General features: G+C 34.2%; 1 protein-coding gene across 2 annotated transcripts in view; it reads left to right on the top strand.

The window, feature by feature from the left end:
• The window catches only part of LOC137619679 (uncharacterized), a 146,791-nt gene extending 136,667 nt beyond the window's left edge, over nt 1-10,124 (top strand). The window contains exons 2-4 of one of the 2 annotated variants that reach the window (XR_011039952.1): nt 406-678; nt 3,380-4,540; nt 4,620-10,124. Coding sequence is in view for 1 of the 2 variants with exons in the window: in XM_068349931.1 (XP_068206032.1) it covers nt 454-678; nt 3,380-3,601 (447 nt within the window). In the remaining variant the exon portion in view is untranslated. Of the gene's footprint in view, nt 1-405; nt 679-3,379 lie in introns of both variants that reach the window. The other variant, XM_068349931.1, reaches the window with a different exon arrangement.
• Nucleotides 10,125-13,989: the final 3,865 nt, after the last annotated feature.

The raw sequence follows: 13,989 nt of genomic DNA, 5'->3' as shown, positions 1-13,989 counted from the left end.
TATTTTTTTTTTGCTTTTCCATGACGGTTATGAGTAATAATTATAATAATTGTGATGATAATAATAATAATAATAATGATAATAATAGTAATAATATTATTAATAATAATAGTAATGATAATTATAATGATGATGATGATAATGATAATAATAGTAATTATAATAATAATGATAATAATAATAATAATAATAATAATAATAATAGTAATGATTGTGATAATAATAATAATAATAATAGTAATGATTATTATAATGATGATGATGATAATGATAATAATGATAATTATTATAATAATAATGATGATGATAATAATAATAGTAATGCTAATAATAATAATAATAATAATAATGATAATAATAATCCCATATCAGAAACCCAACTAACTCCCACGTCCCAACCAACAGGTCCTGAGCGACACCGAGAAGACGGAAGTCCACCGCCACGTCTTGGAGATGATGAAATCCGTCGCCGTGACCGAAGCCAACACGGGCGTCCTCAACCTGAAGACCACTCGCACGACCACGACGTACAGCTCCAGCAACGGCCACTTGACGGATGGCTCCCCGCCCACCAGCTCGCCCAACGACGCCCATCCCTTTCGGGAGTATATGGATAATCCTGCCCCGGACACCTCAGTGTCGGATAGCGAAGAGATTATGGCCTACGTCAATATGAAGGTTAGCGAGATTTGGATGTTTTGATATAGATTGATATTTCATTGGGATTTTTATTTTTATTTCCTTGTTTCCTTTCCTCACTGGGGTAATTTTTCCCCTGTTGGAGCCCTTGGGTTTATAGCATCTTGCTTTTCCAACTAGGGTTGTAGTTTAACTAAGTGATAATAATAATAAAGGGTAGTAAGATTTGGGTGTTTTGATATATATTAATATTTTATAGGGATTTTTATTTTTATTTCCTTGTTTCCTTTCCTCACTGGGCTATATTTCCCTGTTGGAGTCTTGGGCTTATAGCATCTTGCTTTTCCAACTAGGGTTGTAGCTTAACTAAGTGATAATAATAATAAAGGGTAGCAAGATTTGGGTGTTTTGATATATATCAATATTTCATAGGGATTTTTATTTTTATTTCCTTTCCTCACTGGGCTATTTTTCCCCGGTTGGAGCCTTTGGGCTTATATCTTCTTGCTTTTCCAACTAGGGCTGTAGCTTAACTAAGTGATAATACTAATACTAATAATAATAATAATAATAATAATTATAATAATAATGATAATAATAATAATAATAATAATAATAATAATAATAATAATAATAAGTATGATAATAATAATGATACTAATATAATACAGAAAGTCCACAACTTACAAACTTAACAGGTTCCAAAAAACTATTTGTAAGTCTAATTTTTTAAAATTTTGACACAAGATAGGCTTCCTCTAACTCACATCCCTACGGTTTTCAGCTGCAAAATTAAAAAAAATAGTCCCATTTCATATTGTAAATATCATCTTACTGCATTAAATTGTATAATGTAATGTAATTATTTTGTTTTGATACAATATTCGAGATTTAAGATTTCAGTTGGATGTGTATTTATATCTCCTAATGTTTTCAAGTTGAGGCCTGTAAAGTGAAGGTAGAAATTATTATTATTATTATTATTACTAGCCAAGCTACAACCCTTGTTGGAAAAGCAAGATGCTATAAGCCCAAGGGCTCCAACAGGGAAAAATAGCCCAGTGAGGAAAGGAAATAAGGAAATAAATAAATGATGAGAATAAATTAACAATATATCATTCTAAAAACAGTAACAGCGTCAAAACAGACATGTCCTATATAAACTATTAACAACGTCAAAAACAAATATGTCATATATAAACAATAAAAAGACTCATGTCAGCATGGTCAACATAAAAACATTTGCTCCAATTTTGAACTTTTGAAGTTCTACTGATTCAACTACACGATTAGGAAGATCATTCCACAACTTGTTAACAGCTGGAATAAAACTTCTCTAATACTGTGTATTATTGAGCCTCATGATGGAGAAGGCCTGGCTATTAGAATTAACTGCCTGCCTAGTATTACGAACAGGATAGAATTGTCCAGGGAGATCTGAATGTTAAGGATGGTCAGAGTTATGAAAAATCTTATGCAACATGCATAATGAACTAATTGAACGACAGTGCCAAAGATTAATATCTAGATCAGGAATAAGAAATTTAATAGATCGTAAGTTTCTGTCCAACAAATTAAGATGAGAATCAGCAGCTGAACACCAGACAGGAGAACAATACTCAAAACAAGGTAGAATGAAAGAATTAAAACACTTCTTCAGAATAGATTACTACCATTGGACATGCAGCTTTTGTTTTACCATCTAAGCTAAAGTCATATCTAGAAATTTTTATCGTATCAGATAGATTTAGAGTTGAATCCCATTCGTTTGGAAAATGGGAATTGATAAATGTTTCACTACGTGAGACTGATTTGTCTTGAGTTTGATTACGATATCCTGTTTAACCCTTTAGAGGCTACTTAAAGAAATAAATATACAAAAGTACCCTTCTTAATGTGCTATTTTGTGTACATTTCTGAGATGTATATACTCATAAACAATTTGAAAATATACACTCGAATGTTGCAAAGTTACATAGATTAATTACAGCTGAATTATTATTATTATTATTATTATTATTATTATTATTATTATTATTATTATTATCAAGCTACAACCCTAGTTGGAAAAGCAGGATGGTATAAGCCCAAGGGCTTCAACAGGGAAAGTAGCCCAGTGAGGAAAGGAAGCAAGGAAAAATAGAATATTAAGAGAACAGTAATAACATTGAAAAAATATCTCCTTTATAAACTAAAATCTTTAACAAAACAAGAGGAAGAGAAATTAGAGAAAATAGTGTGCCCAAGTGTACCCTCAAGCAAGAGAACTCTACCCCAATAAAGTGGGAGACCATGGTACAGAGGCTATGGCACTACCCAAGACTAGAGGACAATGGTTTGAGTTTTGAGTGTCCTTCTAGAAGAACTGCTTACCATATTTAGTCTCTTTTACAAATGAATGAAGAGAAGTGCAATGTTTTTATTGCTAAGAATCATATTCTCATCATCCTCATGCAGATTCATCATACTATTGGAAAGAGGTCTAATAGTGTGTAAATGATCAGTATTTATGCTGATAGTGAAAGTTTGTTTGTGATGTTTATGCTTGGCAGTTATTAATACTCTAATTCATAATGCAAAGTTCCAAGATTGAACAGTGCATTTAGTACTTTTTTATAAGTAAACTGTAAATAACATAATTTCAGGTAAAATCATCATGGGTTAAGAATTTTATCTTTCTCTGGTGTTGGCAGAAAATCTAGAAAGTGATATCTATTCTGATAATACCTTTTTCCCGCAGGTGCACCTCGAAGACGACGACATTCTTGGATGGTGGTCAGGAACTTCAGCTTCAGGGTTGTCTACTTTACGGTTACTGGCCAGAAAGATCTTGGCTGTTCCAGCGACCTGCGCCTATGCCCACGACCTCTGCCTCAATGCCCGTCAGGCCCGCCAGCAAATGGGCATAGTGGAGGATTCACAACTTAACAATGTCCTCCATCTGAAGTACAACATGAACTAAAGCGTTTCCTCTCATTTGTGTATTCCATATATATATTTTTCTTCATGGCAATTTAGATACTCTTTAAGTCTGCCCTCAAAGAGATCCCATAGATGTACGCCATTTTTATGGCAATAGGTGGTTTTTTTAATCTTCCATGTAATGTAACACGAGAGATTCGTTTTTTGTAATGAATCAGAAAAACTACTTTTTTTTCACTGTTAATTCTTTGATATCAAAAATGCTAAATGTTCCATAAAGATTCAGGTTATAAAGGGGGCCTACCAAGCAAAACTATTTTGATGGTTTTGTTTTCTGTGTATATTTCCATATTTCCAGAATGCCTGTGACAGTAAAAAAAAAGTGTTGATTTTTGCTGAAAAAAAGATGTCCTTCGAACATCACACAATATGGATAGCAAAGGAGGTGAACATTGTTCATGAGTATGATGATGGTTTCTGTGCTCAAAAGCCACACGATGTGTATTTCATGTATGCTCTGTATATATATATATACACATATATCACTCAAGGTAGCAGCTCGTTTTAATTTGAGGTTGTGATTTGGTTGCTGTGTCATAAATGATATGATCATATTTTTTTCTTGTGAATGTACATCAGGTTGGCGTTATCTGTGTACAGTATGTTGAAATATATAATTTTTTATTTATTGTCATGTAAGGCGACTTGCATCATTCATTTTAGGATACTTATTTGTTTTGTTTGTATTTATCAATCATATGAGAACTTCCATTCCCCCTCCTTGTTGCTTATAATAATCGGTGCTTTTAATTGCAAAGACTTAATTATTTAAGAACAGCTCAAAGACTTAGAAGTTTTTTTCATCTTGTCTTTTTCCTGCATACAAAGCCATAAGCTCAATTACTGTGGGACTATTACAATATTGTAATTATTTCTGTATTGTAATTATTTCAATTTTTACTCTTTCTTCTGTGTAAAAGTTTTATGCTGCAGTCCTCTGGTAACAATATTTCGCTGTCTAGTGTTTTTTTTTCTGTAACTCTGTCTTCTGTGTTAAGGTTTTGTGCTGCAGTCCTCTGGTAACAATATTTCTCTGTCGAGTGTTTCTTATTTTACTCTTTCTTCTGTGTTAAAGTTTTGCGCTGCAGTCCTCTGGTAACAGTATTTCTCTGTCGAGTGGTTCTTTCGTGACTCTTTCTTCTGTGTTAAAGTTTTGTGCTGCAGTCCTCTGGTAACAATATTTCTCTGTCGAGTGTTTCTTTTCTCTGTTGAGTGGTTCTTTCGTGACTTTCTTCTGTATTAAAGTTTTGTGCTGCAGTCCTCTGGTAACAATATTTCTCTGTCGAGTGTTTCTTTTCTCTATTGTGTGGTTCTTTCGTGACTCTTTCTTCTGTGTTGAAGTTTTGTACTGCAGTCCTCTGGTAACAATATTTCTCTGTCAAGTGTTTCTTTTCTCTGTTGAGTGGTTCTTTCGTGACTTTCTTCTGTATTAAAGTGTTGTGCTGCAGTCCTCTAGTAACAATATTTTTCTGTCGAGTGTTTCTTTTCTCTGTCGAGTGGTTCTTTCATGACTCTTCTGTGTTAAAGTTTTGTGCTGCAGTCCTCTGGTAACAATATTTCTCTGTCGAGTGTTTCTTTTGTATGTGCGTGTGTCTGAGAGAGAGAGAGAGGGAGAATTGTTGATGATAGTAATTTAAATCCAAGAAGGGATAAAGGCACATGAATAAACAGAAGCATAGAGATGGGCATAAGATGGATAAACTGATTTGCATGCCGTTAGTCAAGGCTAAATGCTCAGGTCAACATTGTGCATGTGAAAGATGGCACTTGTTGCACAGTGCACGAAGGGGCTTTATTCAAGCTTTACATGAAAAGTATTATTTTCCGCAAAAAAGTCTTATTGTTGGATCATTTAAAAACATGCTCTTAATGCATTCTGCGTGTAACTTTATGAAATTCTCAGAAATTTTTTCAACATTACAGAAAATTTAACATGAAGATTTTTTTTGTTTTTAGAACTTTAATTGATTTTGCATTCTGGAATTTCTTAAAGATAATATGATTGATCTAAATTATTACTGATGATGTAAAAGTGGGATATAGTTGCTTCCTTCTTGCCATTTAAGATTTCCTCTTGAAATTTAAGAGGTTTGAGTTACATAAAGTTAGAGTTGTGAATGTAGGCTAGTAATTTTGAAGATGCATAACTTTGGGACTTCTGTTTTTGGTATGCTGTATTTATTTTAGGTAATATATTTCTCTCACTGAACCGTATCTGCTCTCTGATGGATACAGTATCAGGTTTATCGCAAAGTTTTGTAATTCTGAGAAAAGGTTTTTTTTATGAGAATGTACGAATAACAGTAAGACTCAGTAACGTGGAACAGAAATGCCATATGTCAAGAGATTTTAATTCTTTGCTCTTTGTTTTGCTCAATTAAGTACATCTGGATATGATTTGAGAGGAGAAGGTTGTGCCAAAGACTTACGTGAGTGCTCAATAAAGGGGTAACTGGCTGGGGACAGCTTAATATCCCCCTTCCCCCCCCAATATTCTATGGTTGCTCCTTGTTTCCAAGGTCACTGCAAAATCATTTAAGTAGGGCAGGCAGTGAAGGTTACAAGCGTTGGTGTGTATAGTGTGATTTTTCTTTGTTTGAGAGGTCAAATCATCTTTTTTTTTTTTTTTTGTACATAGAAGGAAGATTCTTCTTTATTTTACAAATTGAAAATTGCAGTCTGTTTTGCGGGTTACTTGCCCGCTAGAGCATGTACGAGACAATTCTGTGTAGTGTGAGTTTGGGTTAAGAATGATGATTTGTTTCTCAGTTTTGTTAGTGTTATCTTTATTAACACCTTCCAGGTTGTTATGAATGTTGTTGTATACTGAATCACATCATAAGCTTTTGTTCGTTGTTTAGTGATGTACTTCCAACCCAGTTTTGGTGGTGTTTTGCAACTGGTACTAACGATAACATTTGTTCTTCCTTCATAAGTGAGCTGCAGTTGTTTTTTGTAGATTAGTCTGTTTTTCCTACAAAAGTTTATCGATCATTACAATGTGCCAAAACTGTAGAAACACACTATGAGTGTTAATTTGCCTAATTTCTTAAACTTATGATAATATGTAGATACAATACAGGACTTGTGTTTTAGCCAAACTCAAGTTTTCTTGATGCCAACACAGGCTATCATAGTAATTTACTTACAAAAATGTTTTAAAAGACAATACCGTGCATTGTGGCAGAAACTGTGCATCATAGATACACATTTTTATTTCTCTAAACTTATACAAACCAGTAAGATATTTTTATTTGTTTTTAGCAGTCATCTACAGTAATACGATTTTTATATATGTGCAATTTACTTTTGTAAACTTATAAAAGGCAAAGCACATGATTATTTTGATAGCTCTCTCTTATGGGAAGCACTTCTAGAATATATAATTTATAATGGAGGAGGCTGTGAACCACATTTTTGAGTCTATATTTTGGGAATTTATGATACATAATCTTGAATTTCTTTCTGGAAAGTATAAGTCACATTGTTAAATAAGCATTCAGAGGATGTACAGTATTAAACATATATAAAAAGTATTAAGAAATTTCCTTGGGAGTTATTGCTAATATTAGTTGGCTGGGTAATCGGAATGGAAAATAATTTTGGTAGATGTCACGACAATGTAAGTTTCCAGCCTTGTGATAAGAGGATTTAGAACTATACAGATATTCTTTAATTTAGATATATCGTATAGTATTTTCTGTTTTGTAGCTCGGTGGATTTTTTTTTTTTTTTTTTACAAATCTGGGAATGACTTAAGTATAGAGAATTAGAAATGAGTGTGTATGGTTATTATCTGAACTGGTACATTTCAGTATTTTAGTATCAGTATATGGATGTGCTTGTACTTTATATCGAAGATCTTTGTTGGATGGTACAATCAAGAGTTGACCATTGCAATTTACCAGTCTTTTGTATCCTTGGAAGGTTGTGTTCAGAATAGTCGTCACAGTCATGTGATCAACTAATCTCTTAAGGGATATACTGTAACCGAAGTTCCTTGAAGAAAATATTCCATGTCTTGAAAAGGATGTTGGTACTGAAAGACATATTGTATTTGTGCTATAAATGCTATGAAAGGTTAGGTTGTAATTTGGTTGTTTCATCATTGTTTATAAGAGAAATTTAAGAACTCAACTAAGTACTTTGAAGGTGGAGATACTTTTCATTATCAAGTTGCAGTATTCGGAAAAGACCGATAGAGATTAACTTACATTATTGGATACTTGAGAGTCCAAACTTATGTACTGAAACAAGTTTTTCCAGTTATTGCATATTATCATCATTGAGATATTGATATACAGTATTATATTCCTAAACATGCTGCTAAACCTTTGTTGTACTTTGAGGGTAAATTAACCAAAGGTTTCTTGAATCTGGTATTGATGCATTATGATACAATGTTAAATTGGGTGTTTAGTGATTGGCTCGATTTCTTGCCAGTAGATGTAATGTGTAATGTTTGTGAATGGTTATCCTGTGCCAATTTCAACATAAAAAAAACACAGTTTTGAATGCATATATCCCAGTCTATATAAATTTTTTAAAGAATGGTAAATTTCAGAAATGTATATATTGTATTATTTTTTTGCTAAATTATCTTGTACTACTTTTGTGAAAAGAAATTACTATTAACACATGAACTGCAGGAAAGCCTTTATAACACAAAGGTTTTAAGTCGGATCCTCATGTATCCAGCTCAGGATGTTTGGCCGACTCTAAGACTTCTCATGATTTTCCATATTATTTGTACTGTCATTATTTGACTTTGATTACTCATGCCATTCCATCAGCCGTTGCGGCAACGTTTTGCATAATTTGTACATAGGGTATAAATATATATGTACGTGCTATGGATATTTACAGTCTTATGTTTTTATACTCCCAGATGTGTCATCGTGTGTAGGAAGAAAGGTCAAGGAAGAATAGTCTGTTTGTATTATGACAGATTTAAAAGAATACATTGGCTTTACTTTGTAAATATAAAAGATGGCTCTGAGATGAATGGATTCTTTTAAGGGCATCCATTAGGAATGATGGTTAACATGTTTATTATTTTGTTATTTTTTGCTCAAACTACCTTTATAGGTGTGATGATGATTGTAATTATAATTGGTGTCTGAAGAAGAGTCGTAGGGAGTATTATCATATTTTCTTTTTTTACTGCGACTCTGAAATTAACTTTGTAGGTTTAAGCCAGGCTATAAACCCCCAAAGGAGGAAGTTTACCCATTTTGATTTGCTCATAACAAGAGTCCTAGTTTTAACATATTGCTATTTTTTTTTTATATTTTTTTTTCAGTTTAAAGGCATCCCATGTCTTATCAAAGTATCTGTCATTTCTCTTAAGTTTTGTATGAATTTCATTCGTTCATAACTTTTGACGTATTACCTCATCAGAGTGTGACATAAAACCTGTTTTTGTTAAAAAGAATAAGGATCCCTTCGATTCTGAAACCTTGGGAAATAATCATATTTATTTAGTCCTTTTATATCAGAAAGGATTTTTTTAAGCATTCCATTATATTGTTGCTTTTAACTTCATTTGTTTTTCATTTTACTTCTCTTCCTATTTTGTCATGGAGATGGCCGGTGGTAGTGATAAGATTCTTCCAGATATGCATTTTCAACCAATTTCTTCTTGGATAATCCCCTGAGATGAACAAAACATATGGGTCATACCTAATTATTTGTAATCTGGACTTTTCCTTTTTTTTAAATTGATGTAAATGTCCAGCCTTTAATTTTGTGCCATCAATCTCTGCCGGCAAAGGCAGAAGAGAGATCTGACTCCTGAAAATTGTTCGATGTATTTCTTCAGCTGTATCTTCTATAGCTTAAGAATGCATATGGAAAGATAATTAGACGCATCACCAACCATTTTCTGTGTAAGGAGCGGTATCTTAGCGGTCACAGTTCAGAGAACATTTTTGAGAGGTTGAAAACGCTGATTTTGGGATAGTCAGAGAAGGATTGAAGTTCTGATTTTTCTTGCCAAATCAGCTGTCATAACTGACTCATCCCTTATTTGACGGTATTTTTCTGCAAAGAAGAAAATGAAATTTATGCTCAGATTGTTTATGAAGTCTTCCTTGAGGTTCCATGTCTGATTTTTTGGGTACTTTTTAACAGATCAATGCTTAGAAATATTTTCAAATCTACAGAATTTAAGAGATGGTTCGAGTTCTTCAAATGAATGCTACTGTGAAATGTTCAATTTGGAAAATTTCTACGGTACAGTATATAAATGCTTTTTTTGGTTGTAAAAGGTATTTTGGTGATAACCTTGCCATATAAATTTTAAAGTTTTAGTTCTGTTTAAATGAGGGGTGAGTCTGCTTCGATGTTTAATCAACTGTGGCCTTAAGAGTTCTGTACCAATACTGTGTGGTTGCGGATAGGGAAACACTAACTTATCTAACGTTGTGTGCCATAACTTTGTAAAAGACATTATTATTTTTTATACTAAACTTTTCAACAAATAAACTTTTGCATTTTTCTCATTATGTCGTTTGATTTGTATTCGTTTTACCTGAGACTTCCTAGCAGGTTTGTAGTAAAGGTTGTTTTTGTTATTTATAAGATTTTAAATTGAATTTGTGTAAAGGCTTCCTGTGATATGTGTTGCCTTCCATATATTGCTGATACATCTTTTGCAACAGGTTGCATAATAATGCAACCTGTTGCCTTCTCCATCATAAGACTCGAACACTACATTATTCTAGAAGCTTTTATTCCAGCTGTGACCAGATTGTGGAATGATCTTGCTAATCTCGCTGTTGAATCGGAGGAACCTTTGAAGTAAAATCTTGCTGAAAATGTTTTTACGTTGAACAGGTGAGATTAAATCTCTTATTCATATTTTATATATGACATGAATTTTTGTGCTGAATGGTAACGTACAACCAAAACATACGCGCAGTAAAAAACTTGGGATACAACGCAAGTAACACAACACTGATAAGTATCTGGTCAGAACGAGAACGACATACGCAGGGGCGACCAGGACTGTAAGGAAGTTCGATGGCCAGATCGCCACCCGAGCTGACCTCTGGTCATCCTGGTGGGGAGAAGTGGGTATTTGTGGGGGAGTCCTATCCAAAATTCTTCTGGTCGGAACTAGGAGTATCCCAAGATTCTCCTATAGATGTGTTTTGTGGTATGTATTGCTAGGAAAAATACAAATTACTAAGAATTTGTCTTATAGGACATAGATTTTTACGTTGTTACTCAACTTTTTATTTATTACTTTTCACGTATACCTTAATTGCTTCCTTATTTCCTTTCCTCTGGGCTATTTTCCCTAGCTGGAGCTCTAGGTCTTGTAGCATCTTGTTTTTCCAATAAGGATTGTAGCTTAGCTAGTAATAATAATAATACTGTGCTTGGAGAAAAATATCTAATTACATTTTCTGTTACGAGTTTGGAGAAGCAGTTACCAATTCTTGCATTTTCTTTGTTTTGGATTCCTGCTCCTAGTCCTAGAATTAGTGTTGGGGTAGGAAAGTAGAAGAGACTCTTTAGCTATGGTAAGCAGCTCTTCTAGGAGAAGGACACTCCAAAATCAAACCATTGTTCTCTAGTCTTGGGTAGTGCCATAGCCTCTGTTCCATGGTCTTCCACTGTCTTGGGTTAATATTCTATCTAGTTTCTTTTCCTCTTGTTTTGTTAAAGTTTTTATTGATTATATAGAAAATATTTATTTTAATGTTATTACTGTTCTTAAAATATTTTATTTTTCCTTGTTTCCTTTCCTCACTGGGCTATTTTCCCTGTTGGGGCCCTTGGGCTTATAGCATCCTGCTTTTCCAACTAGGGTTGTAGCTTAGCATTTAATAATAATAATATGCCATATACTCTGAAGTGCAAACCTCTTGAAAGAATTAAAAGATTTTTACATTGTGGTTATTTGGCCACCATAAAGAGTGTAATATCTTCGGTTATCACTGTATCCTGCATTACTACTTTTAGTGTCAGTTCTTTTTCAGTTCTTTTATAATTCTTTTTCTTATTTTTTAATTACGTCCTCTTTATCATGAAGTAAGATGTTAAATATTTGTAGTTATCTTGTCATACTTGTCATGAAGGTCTAACCTGTGGAGGAAAATAATGTATATATTGTAGACAATGTGTGCAAGGAATTAAGGCTTCTAAAGTTGCACAAATATTTAATTGTGAAATATAGATAGACAAGTCAGTTTGAAACCGACTTATTTTTGTAAATTTTTCTCCATATTCCTATGCTTTTTTTCTTTTACTTTGTTTTATGATGATTGACGAGGCCTGATGGTAAAATGGTGTTCTTCCAGGTTATTAAATATTTCATTAAATCTTCCCAGTTATTCTTGTTATATGTTTTGAGGCATTGGGTTGTATCTAAAGTACAGAATACCATTACAGTAAGACATCAGTGTAATTTAAACTGTGGGGTTTTCTGCTCAAGTCGTTTTGGGTTGATGACATCTGCTAGAGCTCTCTTCCCAATAGCTTGACGAGTGGGCGATGATTCGTAAGGACTATGAAGTTAGGGCATCCCTTTAGGAATGGCCGTGCCTTCTGGAGGCACCACACAACTGCAAGGGCTTCTCCTTTCACAGCATCTGAGACAACAGGTACCGATAAGTCAATTCTCCAGTCTTCCTAGCAGCAGAAGAGGTACTCTATTGAGGTGTAATTGCAATATTTTTGAAATATGACAGAGCCTATGACCTTGCTCAAGTCGGCGACAGCAACCTGTTTTTGTTGTGATATGCGAGGCCATCTTTTGCCAGCTGGCAGAATGCGTCCTGTGCCAGCCGGAATTTTTCCCAAAGCTTGTCATCCCAATACACACTTCCTCGCTGTACTTTTAAGGAGCTCCCTTAAGGGATCTGTGAAGTGGCAGCGGCGAGGAATAATGCCAACTAGTGAACAAAACCGTGCCTCAATCTAATGTCATATGTTTGGTTTTACTGGCATCCTAAACTCCTTTTAGCGGAGAGGCAGTCGTCAGTAGGCTAGTAGATGTCACAGCCAAAGTGGAAGCCCACACAGACACGCACACACACTACATCCCTCCAGAAGAAAGACATATCTTTAGTTGTTGAAAAACCACTTGAATCTTTGTAAATTGTTTGGAACCTGCATTTTCTTTGAATATAAACTAGTTCATTTTCTATTCTTAAGATGGTATCGACTAAAAAATTAAATACGACTACAGGTATGATTCATGCTTGTCTTGAAAACTCGCTAGTAAACCTGTCAATTAGAGAAGTGTTAAGGAAGCCTCTTGCTAAAATGCTAATGAATATAGACAATAGAAACTCTTAGTTTGGTGGTGTCTGATTGGTCAAGAAATTTCTTTGACGGAGCTGCAGGAGATTCAGTAAATACGCATGTAGCACGACTCAAGGATGTGTTATTTAATCATTATAGTCATTTGTTAAGAAACGTAGCCTATATCTATCTGATTTTTTGTAAATTCTTGGGGATATAGTTTTGCCTTAGATGCCAAATGTTTGTTTAAGCAATGGTTTCATTTCAAGATATAATTTTGAAGAGATATGTGAAACCTCTAAAACCTATAGTAGACCTAAATCATGGCTCTAGTAATTTTGTAGGTAGTAGGTTGGCCAGGGCACCAGCCACCTGTTGAGATACTACCACTAGAGAGTTATTGGGTCTTTTAACTGGCCAGACAGTACTATTATTGGATACCTCTCTCTGGTTACGGCTCATTTTTTCTTTTGCCTACGCATACACTGAATTATCTGGCTTATTCTTTCCACATTCTCCCATGTCCTGATACACCTGACAACACTGAGATTACCAAACAATTCTTCTTCGCTGTAATTGTTCAGTGGCTATTTTCCTCTTTTTAAGGGTAGAAGAGATTTAGCTATGGTAAGCAGCTCTTCTAGGAGGTGGACCCCCCAAAATCAAACCATTGTTCTCTAGTCTTGGGTAGTTTCATAGCCTCTACCATTGGCTTTCCACTGTCTTAGGGTATTCTATTGCTTGAGGAGGTGCAATCGGGCACACTTTTCTATCTAATTTCTCTTCATGTCTTTTTTTTTTATTTTTTATAGCTTATATATGAAATATACATTTTACTGCTGTTACTGTTCTTAAAATATTTCATTTGTTCATTGCTTTGCTTGTAGTTTATTTATTTCCTTGTTTTCTATCCTCACTGGTTTATTTTTCCCTGTTGGAGCCCTTGAGCTTATAGCATCCTGCTTTTCCAACTAGGATGGAAGCTTTAGCCTATCTTAGGATACGTCCCTGATTGTACAGGATATCTACGGATAGTCGTTCCGGGGATTGGAACCCTGTGATACCTGACGGTAATTCTCTTGTAATATTACTCGCAGAAATATTATGCAGTGG

The sequence above is a fragment of the Palaemon carinicauda genome, chromosome 26 (assembly GCF_036898095.1).
Source record: "Palaemon carinicauda isolate YSFRI2023 chromosome 26, ASM3689809v2, whole genome shotgun sequence".
NCBI classification, from domain to species: domain Eukaryota; kingdom Metazoa; phylum Arthropoda; class Malacostraca; order Decapoda; family Palaemonidae; genus Palaemon; species Palaemon carinicauda.
Note: the sequence above shows the minus strand (reverse complement) of the source record. Positions and strands in the feature narration are given on the sequence as shown.